The 18,822-nt window shown below is 37.8% G+C and overlaps 1 protein-coding gene across 1 annotated transcript in view; it reads right to left on the bottom strand.

Moving 5' to 3' along the window:
• Positions 1-18,822, bottom strand: part of mgl (low-density lipoprotein receptor-related protein megalin) — a 136,808-nt gene that overhangs the window by 12,730 nt on the left and 105,256 nt on the right. Inside the window, exons 2-18 of the mRNA XM_090107764.1 lie at positions 18,551-18,670; positions 15,844-15,975; positions 11,104-11,215; positions 10,506-10,672; positions 9,309-9,563; positions 8,390-8,566; positions 7,115-7,338; positions 6,295-6,561; positions 4,540-6,145; positions 3,969-4,228; positions 3,459-3,611; positions 2,982-3,132; positions 2,383-2,569; positions 1,962-2,065; positions 688-1,869; positions 500-604; positions 64-409 (exon numbers count right to left, since the gene is read on the bottom strand). Of these exons, the coding sequence (XP_089963890.1) occupies positions 64-409; positions 500-604; positions 688-1,869; positions 1,962-2,065; positions 2,383-2,569; positions 2,982-3,132; positions 3,459-3,611; positions 3,969-4,228; positions 4,540-6,145; positions 6,295-6,561; positions 7,115-7,338; positions 8,390-8,566; positions 9,309-9,563; positions 10,506-10,672; positions 11,104-11,215; positions 15,844-15,975; positions 18,551-18,670 (5,548 nt within the window). The remainder of the gene's footprint in view (positions 1-63; positions 410-499; positions 605-687; positions 1,870-1,961; positions 2,066-2,382; positions 2,570-2,981; positions 3,133-3,458; positions 3,612-3,968; positions 4,229-4,539; positions 6,146-6,294; positions 6,562-7,114; positions 7,339-8,389; positions 8,567-9,308; positions 9,564-10,505; positions 10,673-11,103; positions 11,216-15,843; positions 15,976-18,550; positions 18,671-18,822) is intronic.

The following is an 18,822-nucleotide window of genomic DNA, read 5'->3' on the forward strand; positions in this document are numbered from 1 at the left end:
ATTAGTTTACAGTTTCTGATTTATTAAAATAAAAATGTGCATAGATTTTATGCATTTACTCACCCTTCAGTTGGATCAAGACATATTCCTCTTGGTTTAGCAATTGAGTTTCTACTTCCATCATTAGCAAATACAATAGATCTATATTTAACTTTACCATCTACTCGTATAAGTTCGATGTTACTAGCGACTCTATTTGACATGTATAGATTTCTTCCGAGCCAATCAAAGGCTATAGCTGACGGTGCTCCAACTATTCCATTGTCCTGACCCAGGAATTCGACCTTATTTCCTCCTCCATAAGGCATGCTGTAAACGGTACAGTTCTCATCATCTTCACTATCACCAGATATTGATTGAAGCCAGTATAACATATGTCCTTGTCGATCGTAATCCAATTGAACTCCTCCTGTAAATGATTTTAAATTTATAAAAAAAAATAGTTTAAACAATAACATAGTAAACCATAAAATTGTATTATGAAGAAGAGATTTTATACCTTGAATTCCAACCACTGGAGGTAATTGTCCAGCTCTGCCAGATCCATCGGGCGACAAATCTATTATTTGTGATCCCTTGAGAACCATTAGATACGGAGATTCCTCTGAAATTCGTAACAATTTATCATTAGGTACATTCTTACTAAAAATTTAATGAGAAAGATTTAACGATATAAATAAGTATTACCTTCGATACATTTTCCGTCCGGTAATAATTTAAATCCTGGTTTACACATACAAGTGTATCCTGTCGTTTTGTTGGGACTCAAAAGGCAAAGATGTTGACACGTGTCCGGCCGGCACGGGGACGCGTGGGGCGGCTGCAGGGACGGGTGGTGCACGTGGATCGACAGCGGCTGCGATATCAGGTGCGATACCACCGTTTGATTCGTGCCTCTGAACTTGTGCGCAGATAACACTCGGTTCAACTGTCGATCAGTCCAGTACAACGTGTCTTCGAACAACGTGAGCGAATGCGGGTGAAGAAGATAATGGCTTCCAGCTAACACTTGTTGTCTTCCGGAACCGTTATAGTAACAGAAATCAATAAAGTCGAGTTTTGAATCCGCGAAATAAACTCTCTGCGTCGCCGTATCGAGTGTCAAACCGTTTGGCCAGTAAATTTTAGTAGTAATGATCGCCATACGTTGTGTACCGTCCATACCGACTCTTTCGATACGAGGATTTTCTCCCCAATCGGTCCAGAACAGCCATCTCGCGTTCGGAGCTGGATCTAAACACATTCCTCTCGGCTGAGTGATGTTGCCGCTGACCAGCGCTGTTCTGAAAGTACCGTCCTCTTTGGATACTTCGATCGTGTTCAGTTTGCTGTCCAGCCAATAAATGTTTCCGCCGACCCAATCGTAAGCTAGTCCTTCAACTAAATCAAGGCCAGTCGATACGAGAATTTGCGGCTCACTACCTCTGTCGAGTCTTGAAATAATCTTGAGCTTCATATCTGACCAGAATATCGTGCCCGTGTGCATGTTAGACGCGGTTGCGACGACATTTTCTACATTAATCGGTACTCGTTCTAAGCCTTGCTCATTAAGGTCAGCAACTAAGATGGAATGTCTATTAGATATGATCAAGAAAGCGCTAGAATGGTTGTTGGCTTTGCAGGAATGTTTGTCGGCAGCGAGTTGGTAGCCATCCACACAACTGCAGAAGTATGATCGCTTAGTGTTTGTGCAGATTTGTGAGCATAAGCCTGGCGGGTTGCACTCGTCGATGTCCTTGCAGGTGAAACCATCACTTTCGAGCTCTTCTCCACTGGGACACAGGCACAGGGGGCCGGTTGGAGTTTGTTTACATTCATTGGAACATAATCCAGAACGATGATCACATTCAGCAAAATCGCATCCTTCACCTGTTTAAATACGAATAAAATATTTTAATGGATGAATATACATAATGTTATTAATATCATAATATACGATACGTATTTATAATATTTTCTACCTTCATCGGCACCATTGGGACAATCTAAATTCGCGTCACAAACTTGTGTGATATTGACGCAACGATTTGTGACACCAGGACATTGCCATTGGTTCGCTGGGCATCTGAAATAAAATAAATTTATGTTTAATGATAAATTTTAATTTATATATAATACCAAAAAGAAGTGTAATTAATAAAAAGTATTGATTTGCACAAAACTTTCCTACATTTGATAGCTAGCTTGTTTTTATAACTAGATGAAATTATTAATAAGATTTGCGACGCCGCTAGTTGTTTGATAAGATAGATTTATTTATTTATTTTACATACGAAAAAATAACATTTCACACAGAAAGAAGACAAACACAGAAAGATTGCTATACCGTTAGAATATTTCTTCGTTCGTCTCATAATATCTGTGGTATTATCGGCTACGTACCTAAAGGCGGGCGCCTTGCACGCATGCTCGGCGCCCTCGTCCGAGCCGTCCCCACAGTCGTCCCGGCCGTCGCACACGTACGCGCGGAACACGCAGCGCCCGCTGGCGCAGCGGAAGTGTCCCGCGGGGCAGGCTGCTGCACCGCACGCGGCCGGCTCGTCCGACAGGTCCTCGCAGTCGGGCGTGCCTGCCGGGAGGAAAGTGTAAGTGCATGTAACGTATTGAATATTGGACGCAGGTGGAACTTATAAAAAGGGATTATCTGCATAAACGCATATTGTTAATGATTCGGATACTGCAACTCCAGACTCGGTATAAATTTTAAATAGAAGATCTTGGAAAAACAACGTTAGTGGACGACATAAGTATATTTTAAACTTGTCTTATACTTAAGTGTAAGTGTAAGATAAAAAAACAAATTTTCTTACTTTTTATAATTCATACAGTTTCAAACCATAATTCATTCATATAGTATATAACTGTAAAATATTGCACATTCAATTCTTTGAGAATTTCTCATATTGAACAATGCACGTATTAATATTATTCACTATGCCTCCTATTTTTTTCAAGTATAACAAGATAATTGAAGCACTCACCGTCACAATACCAGGTGTGCGGTATGCAGATGCCGGAGGTGGTGCACTGGAACTGCTTGTCGGGCGCGCACTGGTGCGGCGCCAGCGACGGGCAGCCCGCCTCGTCCGACCCGTCGTTGCAGTCCGGGATGCCGTCGCACTTGTATGCTTCCTGTTCACGTATACGTTTAATACAGACACGAAAGTCGATTGAAGAAACAGAACGATGTAATAGAACTATAGATTAGTTTTTGCATCGACGATTGGTGGTTCAAAACACGATTAATTTTTTATATATTATAATACAATATTAACCACCTTTTCAGACAAAGAAATTTTCATTCCCCTAAATGCTGGCTTGTTTTGATAAATGCCCATAAGCAATATAAGTTTTTGTCACATCATTTCACTTGATCCGGCACGAAGGACCAACTCTTATACGAAAATAACTTACATCAAACAACAATCGACCTTATTCCATTGGAACAAGATCCATACCTGCACGCACTGCTTGAGGTCAGCGCACTTGAACTGGCTGGCGAGGCAGGACACGGGCGGGCAGTCGGCCTCGTCCTGCTTGTCGAAGCAGTCGTCGTCGCCGTCGCACACCCACGACGCGGGGATGCAGTGCCCCGTGCGCGGACATGTGAACTGCGATAAGATACATATTTATATTATAATAATTAACTTATGCTACTTATTTGTAAATTGTTAAATTACATATGACAAACAGTAACATATACTTTTTTCAAACTTGATTTTTGCATGAAATAGGATTCCATTAAGGAATTACATAATCATCGTGTGTATTAAATCGTGTATGACAATGTCCATCATGCCATAGTAATAATGAAGATAAAAGCACAGTTGACAGATACATACTACAAAAGGCAGGTTATATAGTAAATATAGCGGGGTTAGTAGTGACTAACTGTCTACTAATGAATTTCGTGTTTTGAAATCGTTAACTGTCTAATACATATTTTGATAAGTAAGCTAAAACCTTACCTGGAAGTAAGCGCAAGTCTTCTCCGCACAATGCGACCCTTCATCCGAGCCATCTCCACAATCATTTTCTGAATCACATTTCCAAGTGTTGGGAACACATCGTCCGTTATCGCACTGGAACTGCGAGGAGCTGCAGGTGACGTTGACGCAGCCGGTCTCGTCGGAGAAGTCGCCGCAGTCGTTCTCCGAGTCGCACTTGAATGTCGCGGGAATGCAGCGACCCGATTTGCACGCGAATTCTGATGCGCCGCATGTTGTTTCTGAAAGGAGATAAATACAATACAATACAAAAGGAGATAAATACAATACAATAAAAAAAGATAAATGAGAAAATAAAGTTTCAGTAAGTATTGGCCGGTTAATTTCACATGGTATTACAATTTGAATAAAGCTTCCAGTTGAAAGACTACTAAACTATTTATAAGAAACAAAACTTAAAAATTCACCAAGCTAAATTTCTATAACAGCTACATAACTACCAAACTATGAAATATTGTTCTTCCAACAGGAGATACATATAAGTATAGCACAGAACCTAAGAAAAAAATATATGAAAGGATCATAAACTCACTTGTACAATTTTGTTCTTCATCACTGTTATCCAAGCAATCGTCATCTCCATCACAGACCCAGCTCTTCGGAATGCAGCGCTGGTTGTTGCAGGTGAAGTCCCAGGTGTTGGGGCAGGCCTGTAGCGGCGGCTCGTATGTCGGGTCTGCTACACAACTCGTGCCATCTTTAGCCAGTTTTTCACCGTATGGACATCCACACTTAACAGTGAGCAATTCTGTGGTATTTCGTGGTATGGCGAAGCAGAACTTCTGACAGTTTCCATTATTGACGGAACACGGTTGGTTAGGATCTATTCTTTGAACTTCTTCGCTGTAAACTTTAACACCGTATAGCCTATTCGTCTGCGGTTCCCTAACCATGATGTCTTCTTGTTCACCGGTCAGTTTGTGTAAGCTTACAATAGCATCTAATCTCCAATCGGTTATGTACATGGAGTCCTTGTAGATCACTATCGAGAAAGGATGTCTTATCAGTCTGGAGTTAACAGTTTGTACGTCTGTTCCGTCTAGTCTGGCGTGTTGCACGTGGTCTAACAGAGCATCGCACCAGTAAACTCGGTCTGCCTCGAAATCTATCGATAAGCCGTTTGGCCAACCTAGAGTAACATTTTCGAACACCAACAAACCACTACCGTCAGTGTTCGCTCTGCTGATGTTAGCTGGACGGTCCCATTCAGAAAAGAATATGTAGCCTTTGTTCGGATGGACGACTATAGCACGCGGTCTCTTTAAGTCTTTTAATAGAGTTCTCTTGTATGAAACGTTTCTCGTGGAGAGAACGTTTAATGTGCCTTTCCTAGAATCTATATAATACAAGTTTTTGGACGCCCAATCTACAGCTAATCCTTCTACTCCTTCATTTTGTGACGCCAGGACGATTTCCCTGGTCGTTCCGTTTCTGTGTACTCTGTAAATTACATCTTGCAGGACGTCTGAATAATAAATGTACTCGTCCCGCGAATCGAAATCTAATCCGACAAATCGAGCACGCCTCGAAACAACGGGCAACATGGCATCGTTGAAGCCCTCTATAACGGGGTTCAAAACTTTGCCTTTAATAAATCTCTGTTGTGAATACATGAGGAATTCCTTAACTAAATCACAGTTCCTTAAGTCAGTCGCTAACCTATATCCGATGTTGCAGGCGCAGCGGTAGCCGAGCCCCCCGTTGGGCAGCGCCGTCACGATGCACATCTGTGAGCACCCGCCGTTATTATTTCCACAGGGATTATTTACGGACGTTTGTTTTAAAGAGTGTATTACGGTCAACGCTTTCGGTTCTCTTATGTCTTTAATTTTATAAATAGCTTCTATGCTGGACGAGCCGAGATATTTGTTGACAGAACTGATTCCTTGCTTAGTGCTGTCGGACCAGAAAACTTTATCTTCGAACAGAGCCAGCCTCGACGGGCTGGGGACTTGCTGGCCTCGCAGCACTAAGAACCTGTAATTTCCATCATAGTCGACTGTTTCGATGTAGTCCAGGAGAGAGTCGCACCAGAATATCCGCCTCGCTATCGTATCCACAGCGATACCAGACGCCTTATATGTCGCTTCCGATACTATCGATCTGGAGTGCGTTCCATCCATGTTTGCGCGAATGATCTAAAACATGCATAAATTATTTTTTAATAAATTAAATATGTCATGTGTGATGTTAAGTGTCGCATGTGATGTCAAGTGTCGCGTGTGATGTGTCATGTGTTATGTTAAGTGTCGCGTGTGACGTCAAGTGTTGTGTGTAGTGTGTGTACCTGACTGCTGTCCGCGACGAACATGAGGCCGAGCGTGGGGTCGAGCGCGATGTCGGCGGGGCTGGTGAGGTTGGAGCCGAGCACCACGGCGTGGCCGCGCCCGTCCAGCTCGAACACGTCCACCTTCTGGCCGAGCGCGTCGGCCACGTACAGCTTGTCGCCGACCCAGTCCACCGCCAGCGCGACCGGCGCCCACGAGCCCGCCACCGAGATGTCGCTCGTGCTGTGCGCGCCGCTGCTGCCCGGGCTCAGGTGCTGCGCGTGGATCTGCAACACGGCAACAAGTCTTATAAATCAATGTATCTAATCATTTACATGATTTTAACGTGATAACGTTTTTAAAATCGTTTTAAGTCGGGTGACATGTTCAGAAACTTGTGTCACACCAAAACCTCACGCGATCGCAGGTATAAAGAGAGAGAGACGGACCGATCTCCCGTCTCATTTCGAGCGCTGCCACCAATAAGACGTTATCACGTAAACATCTCGATCGTAAACCTACTTTACAAACAACCAATTTTTTTTTTTTAATATAGTATTTGTATATGTATTGCAGTCGTCCTGCAACATATAAAAGAAATTACATCGTTGCGCTTTAAATTAAGCTAATAAATGCATATTGTTGAAAATAATTTTACAATAATAGTAGTAGACACCAAAATACTATTACTATAGTAGTATAGAAATTTGTATAAATGTAACTTATTGGTCATTCGATCTATACGGATGAAAATTTATCGTTCTTGTTCAAGAAAAAAAAATACAAGAAAATTATTGGATCATCTAGTTATTAATAAGTATAACAGCAAAAGAGCCTAACCTTTCTAGTTTTAAGATCTGACCAGAACAGCATATTCCTTCTATAATGGTAGTCCAGTCCGGCAGCAGACGAGGCGTTGGCCAGGATCGTGGGCGAGCGCTTGTCCAGGTCGAGCTTCAGCAGCCCCTTGTCGTGCGCCAGCACCAGCGTGGGCGGCTCCGCGTTCGCCTTGCAGCTGCTGTTGCCCAGCAGCGTGTAGCCCGGGGCACACGCGCATTTGTAGGCTGCCGAGATATAAACATATTTGTTAAAAAAAAAGACGGGTTGCACTCCGGGAGTGCCGGCAGAAATGAAAACTTGATTATTAACGTTGAGCATGTTTGATATCCATCCGTCTTACGCTTTTTCGATCAGGTCACGTGTCCTGACGCGAGTTTAAGATTTTATACCCAACGCCGCTAAAGAAGTTTTCACTTCAAAAATCATACTGGAAAAGTTGCAATTTTTCAATTGATATCAAAAATTTAATAAGCCAATAATTATAATTAATACAATAATTGTTTACACGGCAAAGAAGACGGTATCAGGTATTATTTATGTGAAAATTTTAGAGGTAAATGTAGAGAAGACCATGGTTATAATAACGGTCTCATCTAATTTGGACTTTTCCAAAAAGAAACTAGTTTCGTTACTTCTATGTACTTACGGCATTATCGCCACCGACGCAGTTCCTATTTCCTTCGAATCACGAAAAAAGCATACCTACCAATCAAAATTCATTCCTTGTGCTCCACACTTTCCCCTTGCTCGAAGTGCAAAGTTTTTATCACCTACGCCTCACTGGCCAGTCGATTTATGCTAATACTGGATCGACTGGTTTCTGGTCAATCCAGTATTAGCATAAATCTATCTTGGTGTATTTCGATGTGGAAATGCCACCTTCCTAAAACACGAAGGCTAATTGATGGCTACAACTTGAGTGTCATCAAGAAGAGAGCGTACCTTCATCTTAAAAGTCAGCAACGCATCTGCAGAAGCCCCTGTAGATGAATACGGGCGGGGGACTCGCTGACGATCAGGCGCTCCACATGCCCGTTTGCCTACTCTGATATAAAAAAAAGACGGGTTGCACTCCGGGAGTGCCGGCAGAAGTGAAAACTTGATTATTAACGTTGTGCATGTTTGATATTTTGGAATGGTATCCGTCTTACGCTTTTTCGATCAGGTCACGTGTCCTGACGCGAGTTTAAGATTTTATACCCATTACAGAAAAAGTGCTCAACGCCGCTAAAGAAGTTTTCACTTCAAAAACACGACTAGTGCGCGGATACTCACAGCCGGGCGTGTTGACGCACAGCTGGTGGCACGGGCCCCACTCGGCGCACTCGTCGCGGTCGCGGCAGGCGCGGTTGTCGGCCGCCAGCGCCAGCCCCGCGCCGCACGCGCACGCGCCGCCCAGCGGGGACGCCACGCACAGCTGCTCGCATTCCAGCGCGGGGCACGATGCCGTCGCTGCAAATGTTATCATTCATGTTATTAAAATACAATTAAATTACTAAAAATAATTGTATGTATTACTATAGTAGAGCTATTTTAATTTTTAATAGACAACATTTGACGTCTATCAATTTATCTTCGAAGAGAGGTAACCTGCTTAAAAATATCGATTAAAGTGAATTAATCGATACGGACTTGAAATATTAATTGTCAATCGAACTTGAAACACATTTATTAATTTATGATGATTTTTATTCACAAGTAATCAATGTATTCGATTCTAGATGTCAGATTTCGATTTTTAGAGTAACGTCTATGGTATTTAAAAAGAAAAAAAGTTTAGTGACACAAAATTGTAGCGACGTCTGTTCTTTAATTCAGAAATTAAAGAACACGCTCGCTACTCTTTTATGTGTATAAAGGAGCGGTGGAGGGGTAACTGTACATCTCATTTAACCAAAATTATGCGTCCGTTAAGTTTTCATTTGTAAACTATAATATGAGTAGAATAAAGCTACCCTTAAAATTACAAAGAAGCAAAGTTTTTAAGAATTCTAGAATAAATTACAACATCGTATCGTACTCACGCTCGTGAGTAGTTTAGACTATATATTTTTATCCTGCTTATCGCCAGGTGCAATAAACAGAGCATAAACCAGACCATATTTTAAATAAATCAACTAAATTAATCATTACGCACTTACAATAACCGGTGAAAGCAATAACGCGACATCATTAAATACTAAAAGATACTCACAACAAGCGGCTTCTTCATCAGCGTTATCGTCACAATCCTTGTGTCCGTTGCACAGCTGCGAGCGGGCGATGCACTTGTGCGTGCCCCCGGGCCCGCCCCTGGGGCACAGGTACTTGTTGTCGGGGCACGTGATGGCCGTGCAGTTGGCCTCGTCCGAGCCGTCCGCGCAGTCCTTGTAGCCGTCGCAGTGGTACGTCACCGGGATGCACAGCTCGTTGCTGCACCGGAACTGCCCTATGTGGCAGGGGGGGAAATCTGCAAGATTTCAAACGATGTATAGAGATATATGTTATGTATAGACTTCTAGGATAATTGTTATAGATAGTTATGTATATAAGTCGCCATAAAATTGTGTTACATTGTCTTTTCGTTTCAATATAAAAAAATACTCTCACAGAAAATTAACCAGACTATTGAAACAGATTAAATGTATTATTCACTCTTATTTTTGTGTATAAAATTATGTCCAGTGATAATAGTTTTGCACAACATTTTGACCAGCTTATTATTCTATATATATCTATCTATAATGGTCTAAGAGTCCGTGGGAGATCGTCCTTCACCGATCTGATAACCAGATGAGACATATTTTTTATTAAATATTTTTTACTAGATTTCCGCCCGCGGCTTCGCCCGCGTTTTCAAAGGAAAACCCGCATAGTTCCCGTTCCCGTAGGATTTCCGGGATAAAACCTATCCTATGTGTTATTCTGATATATAAGCTATATTGTGGTAAAGTTTCATTCAAATCCATTCAGTAGTTTTTACGTGAAAGAGTAACAAACATCCATACATCCATACTTACAAACTTTCGCCTTTATAATAGTAGTAGGATAAACAAATATGCCTATAATTGCTTGCCCATCGAAAAGTGGTCATGGCTATTTTTAATTAAATTAACTTTTATCGATTTTTTTTTCATCACCTTCATACTTTTGATACTTAACCAAATGAAATTTATTTGACTGATAGTTTTTGATACACAGAATATGCCTAGGTATGCTTGCCTACTCATTTCAGTGTATAACTACCTGGCAAGCGTAAACAGGTAAGTCAAAATAAATGAAAAAAAAAATCATAATATTCATTAATAAATAAATTCAACAATATCGTCGTTAAATTCAGCAGAAATCTCTTATAACTTTTCTTCAAATTTTTTCATAAGAAATTATCTCTATAAAGGTTTAAATAACTTACTACACCGTGCTTCATCCGAGTTATCCCCACAATCATCCTTATGGTCACACTTGGCGCTCGAATCCACGCACTTATCACCAGAGGCACATCGAAATTGGTCGAGCCGACAGCTGAGTGGGCTGCCCGGACAATCCTGTTCGTCTTTACCCGTTCTGCAGTCTACGTAGCTGTAAAATTATAATTGATATTTTTATTAACAATTTTATAATAAAATATCCAATATTTAACAACACTTACGGAAGAAAAGAAAATGAAAAATTATAACGATATGATTATCGAATAAACAGTAAAACACAACAAAGGAAATATATACATAAATATCTTTACAAATATCACAATTCGAAGAAATATTTCAAAAAATAATAAAAAGCGCTTATGGTCATAGACTTTCTGTCCTTGATGGTAAAAGTCAATAACAACATGTTTTCAAATAAAGTTGTACAATAATATCCTGATTTTAACAACAGTCTCAAGTGTTAATTTCGTTCACTTTACTAATCTGTAGTTTTGTGCATAATAATTAAATAAACAAACATTTATCATAGTCTCTTTATATTTCGTAACTTACAACTATAAAGTAATAAAAAATAATCATTACCCGTCGCATTTCTTCTCTTTTGGTATGCAAGGTCCCTGTGTCGTGGATATTTTACTGTAGCCGGCATTCTCTACCCCACATTGAAAGTCGTCAATTTGACACTTGCGGTATGCTGTAAAGGACAATAATAATAATTAATTTTGTATATTTTAAAATGTAATAATCTTAATATGTACTTGGAATAGAGACGAAATTCGCAAGGCAATTTATCTATTCCAACTTTAAAATGTATGTCTTCATTTTCGTTGCAACAAAGTATACCCGAGGCGCGATAGAATTTATAAAACGCAATCATTATAACAAACATCCAGCACAAAAAGAGTATTAAGGCGACACAAAGGAACTCTTTTATAAACAGCGCTGGCGTCTTGAAGCACTTCAGCCGCTGAAAGAGACTTTACATAACTATATGAAAATGTGATGAAAATCGTATTATCTCAAGGCTTTCAAACATTCTCGTAAAAGTGAGTGCATGTGTCGTATCCCTGCTTCTACGAAAGAATATTCATTACGACATGTTTTATACTTTGAGAGAATTTAATAAATCCCGCGACGCTTATAAAATATGATACTTTTAGTTCACTTTTCCTCATTGTTATGCATTTATTTACGGATTAAAAAATTAGAAGCTGACAACAGGTAACATGGTCGTAAAGACAAAAAATGAAGTAATATAGGGTCAATGTACCACTAGCTGACCAAGCGCCAATACATGACCGAAATTCAAATATACGCGCCAATTAAGAAAATACGGCAGCCCCAGATGATAGTTTATTGTTTTTTCTATAAAGCAACATCATCTATAAAATAAAAACAAACCTTGCTGCCATTGGGCAGAAATATTGACATTTTTTCAACACGAAGATGTAATTAAGAAGGTGCCCCGTAAGTAATCACATTTTTTACTAAGAGTTTTTTATCGGGAGTTGATTGGGAAATCTTAATTTATCTCGAATGCAATCGATTACTCTTTATATGTCTTGTTATAGGCATAATGTTGAACCATTCTGTTATGGACTTTCGGCTTCATTTTTGGCATGAACAGTTTTTCATGATTTTTAGCGGCCTGGTTATCTTTTGGAGCAACGAAAACAATTTTTCGCCTATTGTTGACCAGTATGGTAAGCTCTTGGTTCTTTATATTTTGCTAAGAAAGCCTTGCTTTGGTTTGTGCTTATACCTACCTAATTTAACAAACCATAATGTAAGCCGTAGTTAAGTCATAGCTTTATGTTGCATATTTCCAAAAGCTGACCACCGTAAGATTTTTATACCGAACTTAGTTGGTCAGGTTTCGGGGCCGAGAATATTATTAACCTTGAGTTGTCCACTTGATTTCCGTGACCAAGTGGTTTGATTTCATCAACCTATATTTATTTATTAAATAATATATTTATTTATTAAACAAAACTAATGTTCGAAGAAGGACATTTTGTCCATTTTGAAAATGGTCAACTTTTAGAGTAATGATGGTCAGATATTGGTGATCAATGGTCAAGTAATGGTGTTTTTAGCAGAAATAACTTTCAGAGTAGTTTTCATAAAACCTTTGAAGGTTATCAAATTGATATTAAGAACAATAGTTACAGTGAGTATTCAACTATCTGTGTCCCAAAAATAACATTGAACGTAAAACAATTAACCCGTTTTTTATATATTGCTAAAGATAAAACCGCTTAAATGGTCAACTAGTGGTACATCCACCCTAATTAATAATTTTTTTTGTTATTAATTAATAATTTTTAGAGTAGGAAATTATTGTATCTTGCTACTAGTTAATACGATTTATGGTATATGTAATTCATAAATTTATATTTGTAATTATAAACAAGTCAAGTATATAGGTACATATTGAAGTGTATGTAGAAGTATCAATTAAGGAAAGTAAGCACATATAATTCTGTGTCGAAATCAAGCGAATTGGAACTGGGAAATGAACCCATCTAATCTCGTTGCAAACTTTAATATAAAGGTACACGTCCATTCGTCATCCCATGATATTTAACTCGCATGACTTTCTGTTACAATTGTGTTTTCAAATCTGTTACTCTATGTGCAGTAACAAAATTTTTACTTTACATAATACATATTATGTATAGATTGTGTTGTGTACAAATGAGTCCAGTCTGTTGAAAATAACAAAGAAATAGTAACTACGCACGATAGATTACAACATATTTATTTTTCTATGAGCTATAGCCACATTACTACGTGTTCCAAACTTTTCGTACACCTATGCAGAAAGGCTATACTATGCATGACATGTGCTATCGACGCTCACCTTACCACGTTTCCGGGTCAACTGCGAGGGTCTGGAGTGCCGACGTCTTGTCAACGGCTTTTACTTAATTGCTTTTAGTTTTACTTTTTGCTGCACTGCTTTTTGTTTACAATTATTTTATATTTTTAAACAGTGTTCCCAAAACTGGGGAAGCTAAAAAATTAAGGTTTTTTTTTACCTAGGGGAAGCCTAGGGGTTAGATAGCTGTGAATATTTTTGTGTGTCATAGTCATTGAGATAATATTAATAGGAGACGACACCGCCTACATCACTTATGTTCCACTCAACATACGTCATGTGACGTATGTTGAGCGGTATTTTTTAATGGTTTTAAAGTGAAACGCATCAAACATGCCTTCGTGTGTGTTACGATATTGCACAAATAATACAAATAATACGGAAAAGTGCAAAGGAATAACTTTCATCGTTAAGTACCTAACTAAATAATAATTTTTAAAACTTAGCTAGAGCAAAAAAATGGCGCACAGATTTTGTTCGTGGTGTCTCCTCCATACGTAGTAATATTATCTCGATGGTCATAGTTAGGAATTTGGATGTATGTTCATTTTTAATGTAATATTTACTCTACATAATATAGTTACATATAAATTTTAACGAATTTTGAGGTTCTTATGAAGGTATCCTTTTGTGAATTATTATTTAATATCGAATTCAATAACTCTACATCCAATTGTCAAAATAAATAATGAGAGGTGACATTTACAACAATTTAAACGATATCAAATATTTGACAATAAATCAAACGATGTCAGTAGAAATATCGACATTGAAATCCGCCCATTGTCTGCGTGCTCGTGAAATATGACATTTTATGTACCTATTAATATTTTTGCGCCAAAAATAGCTCAATTGAATGAGTTTTACCAAAATTGTTTTCGCTTAATGAAGCGATGGAACATTATATTGAATGAGAAATGAGAAAAATAGATAAAAATAATTGCTGAAATGGGTACTAAATCGATGCATATTAAACAATGTAGGTAACATTTCAATAAAATATATCTGTTCAAGGAAGGATTGTGAAGAAATTTTCTTTTTTTTGAGAAATTTTTTCAAACTAATACGATATTTATTTACTTTAATCATGTGCGATAGTGTTCAAACAATCAATCATACACTTTTCTAATAATTACTGTTATTGAAGGTGACTAAATTATCAACTTTTATAAATAGAAGCTAATATGCCAATCCCAATTCTGCTCGAATATGTCCAAAACAAACAAAATTAATTAATAAGCGCTTGGATTGGAGTCTGCGCATAAAAGTTCAATTTCCTTGCAATTAAAACTTGGGACATCTGAAGAGCCGTCACTTGCAGTCGTCTGCTTCTTGATATGACTTATTAAATTAATTTTAATATGTATATTGCGACTGACCACCGAATTATAAACTTTTGCTAATTATAGTAATTGGTTTTAGAGATTTTAAATCAAGCTTTTATTGTTACGTAACTATTGAAACACAGTTAAGGAAAAACTAAATAGTCGTTCTGTATTTAACCTACCTATAGCCGATATATAATTTTTACAAATAGAAACTAAGTTTATTATTCTTTGTTGATGTTCAAAATAAATGAGAAATAACTACCTATGTTATAAAAATGTCTTCAGAAAAAGTGTTCCTATGTTTCTAAAAATAGCAATCAATACAGACATATTTCCAATTTCTATAACACCAAACCACCCGGAAATTATTCAATCATGTAATAACATATTCAGCAAACGATTAAGGCGCTTACACACAATGTAAGACGCAGTAACGCAATCAGTGCGTTTGACGTGTGACGGGAGCTTTATGCTGAGCCAGCGACGTTGATTACAATTAGTAAGTAATCTGAATGCTCCACTCCGATATTTTCAATGTATTTTTCATAACCTATTTGATTTATTACACAAAATACTAATATTGGTACGATATTATAGTACAGCTATCATAAAGGTTATATTTTTAGTAAGTATTTTGAGTAGAAGAATTTTAGCCTTAATTTTAAATATAGTTATGTAAATTCAATAATTGACCAAATATTAACAATTCTTTAACAATTTAACTGAATTGATGTCACTTTTAAATATGTGACATACCAAGAGTGATTAGTTTAATACAGTTTTTATATTGCCTTGTGTCACACAAACAAAGAAGCGTACATTGCACGTTTCAATCAGTGCGTTCCCGCAAACGATAGGTACTTGTTAATGATACCAAAGGGGTTCATTTAAATGTTTTTTTTTATCGACACACTATATGAAAGGTTTACTGTGACATTTTCTGATATGAACGTTTATGGGCATGGTTGCTATTTTCAACGTTTTCTCTTGTTCTATTAAAAAGTGGATGTTTTAGTGAACTGTGGATTTTGATGAACATTAGATGAGGTACACTGTGCCTTGTTCACACATACTATCCGCACGTCGCTCACACAAATAAGGGTGTATACTCACTGCAGTCCGCCTCGTCGGTGCCGTCAACGCAGTCGACATACATGTCGCAGCGGTAGTGCGGTGGTATGCAGTATGTCTTGTTCCACACGTACTGTCCACACGTCAGCTGGCCTGCTTCGCACTCCGGGGGCTCTGGGAACGATTATTGTTAACAATTACTATTCAATTATTAATGTTTGTTTTGTTTGATTTTTGAATGTGAAGAATTTATTCAGTGAGATATTGTACAAACATAGCCCATTTATCATAACAGTGTAAATTATAAACACAAAAATAGAACAGCATTGTCAATAAACGCTCAGGTAAAAGCCAGAGAAATAAATAAAAACGCGTTCGTAACGGCGGTACATTGGCACTCAATAAATATTCAAAGCGGAGGCTGTATCAATCGCACACCGTCATTAGGACAAAGGTCGCCCTGCAATCAGTGTCAGCCATCAATCAAGTGGGGGGAGGGCATGGAGGGAATGCAAAACTTGTGAGGGTACTATTAGCATATTGTTTTAAGGTTGAATGTGTTCTGTGGTTACACACGAGGATTGAATCTAGGATCTGTAGGTGTCCTAATGAAAAATCGATACTATTTTAGTTATGTCATCTCTTTCAAATGGTTGTGAATCGTCAATTGTTTTAAGTAACTGATTATTAGCTAACTAGGATATTAATACGTATTTAAAACCATGAATATTCATCTTCCTTAATTGATTGATTATATTCCGAATTACTAATATCCGAAATTCATTGCAAACGACCATGACTGTTGACATAAATATTTAACACAACATTATTTCATCGATAAGAAATGACAGCAAAATTCTAGACGTAAACGTAATAATTTAGGAATTAAGGAGATAAGACAATTTAGGTCTGTCAATAATTTTAAAGTTCATATGGTACCTGATGTCATAGCCCTGTAAAATCTAACACGAAAAAACCCTACAATCATTACAACTAAAATCGAAAATAAATCTCATTTCATCCCTTGAAACTTTCTCAAGACACGTCAATAAGGGTTGCCTACACACGTAGTACATATATAATTTATACGTACAGTACATGGTTGGGTTTTTACAACCCTACAGGTGTAGGGCTCTTATCAGCCGTGATTGAATTCACGCTCGACGGGTTAAATGATTGGATCGGTTTATTGTTTAATCACTCAATGCCCTGTCCGTGTTCAAAATAATTGCTTCAACGTTGTTTTGCTAAACAATCCCCGCTGAATCGGATGATAAATGCCGGTGAAAGGAAATATTTGATTAAATGCAGGGTATTGCAGAAATTTTTTTAGTGTAACTTTAATTTAAAATTGATGACGCTTCGAACGTAATTATTATAAGTATAATTCGATTAAAAAGCAGAATTTTTGAAGAAGTTTTACTACAAATGCTTTGCGACATGTGCTTTTAAGAAAGAACATTGTCCATTGTATATTCCTAAATATTTTTCAGTAATAACTAATAAGGAGGATGACAAAAAGATGACCTCCCATAAATTTGGGATATCATAAACGGGAATCCGACAAAATCGTTTAGCGCAGAACCTACAGATAATATATTACCTAAACGACAAAGGGTTGACAGATCATGAATCATGATTCATGATTGACATTTGCCATCTTTATATTTTCACTCAGCCGTATTCGTCATATAAGGAAATATCAAACGATCAGGAAAGGAGCAAACTTAATTTTTTCCTAATACTCAAAAGGCAAATGCCGCAAATGTAAATCACAGTTTAGGTTCAATTTCATTACCCTAAGATTATTACCTTTACCATTTAGCAATATAGTCAAAGTAAAACACTTATTCGATGAATCCCAGTTTTGTAGTATGAAAAGATATTTTACTCCATGTAAGTAGGTATAGTCATTTTTTCTTCTTCAGGAAACATTAGAACATATTTTATTAAACATTTATTGTCTACAGGTGTATTTTGTGCACAAATTAAACATTGAGATTTCCTGTCCTATCAACGTGGAGTATATTTGACAACGCTCTATTTCAGCTGTCATACATTTTTTCTGATGGCGCGAAAACGCGTCAAAACGACTGTCAGCTGTCAGGCGCAACAAAAGCGCGGGAATAAAGAGCTTCAGTTTGCGTGATTTTTCGAATTTTCGTCCTTGCATCGCAGTGGACATCTGTGACGGACAGACAGACTGGGAAGTCGTATATAAATGTCAGAGGATTAGTTTTTGGTCGAGCATACGTTTCCCATTGTTACGAAAAAGGATTAGGGTAGAAGAATTCTCGAAATGAAATCATAATTTCAATTGCGATTCGATTTCAATTAATAATCTGTTAATTGTTCGTCTAATTTGGATTATTGCTACGTGATTTTCGAAAACATGCACGACATAACATATAAAGTGCACTAATTTTCGAAATCCAAGACAAAAGACGAAGGAGATAGGTAATATGGAAAAGAAAGATAATTCTTCTCTTGACATTTACTTAGAATCCAGAAGAAACCGAGTCTGAAGTGCACACAGAAAGATGTTCTAAATAAGTTAATAGTATTTTCTTGTTTGGTAATATTATAATGAATAAATCACGTTTAAAAATTCTTAATTTCTTAATAATAGATCTCACTCTAAGAATGTTCGCAATCGTCTCCCTTTCCTCCCTCCCTTCCAGAGACGTAACATACAAATGTTAATTTGCATCAGACCACAAAACAATAAAAAATAAAGCTAGCCACTCACGGCAAGACTGCAGCTCGTCCTCCCCCCTCTCGCAGTCCTGTTGGTAGTTGCACACCCAAAGCGCGGGGATGCACTTGCCGTCTGAACATCGGAACATGCCGTTCGGGCATATTGTGTCGCCTGTGGACAAAATAACAATTAATTTATGCATAGTTTTTGGTACCAGAAAAGATAAAAATACATATTTAATTAATAAAACACACCCGAAAAGATAGAGTATAAAAACCAAGTAGACTGTATTAATTACATAATAATAGTAAAGTACATATACG

This window comes from Colias eurytheme, chromosome 12 (genome assembly GCF_061535395.1).
Source record: "Colias eurytheme isolate Ceu_HAF_F1 chromosome 12, ilColEury1 Martin Lab GWU primary, whole genome shotgun sequence".
Taxonomy (NCBI): domain Eukaryota; kingdom Metazoa; phylum Arthropoda; class Insecta; order Lepidoptera; family Pieridae; genus Colias; species Colias eurytheme.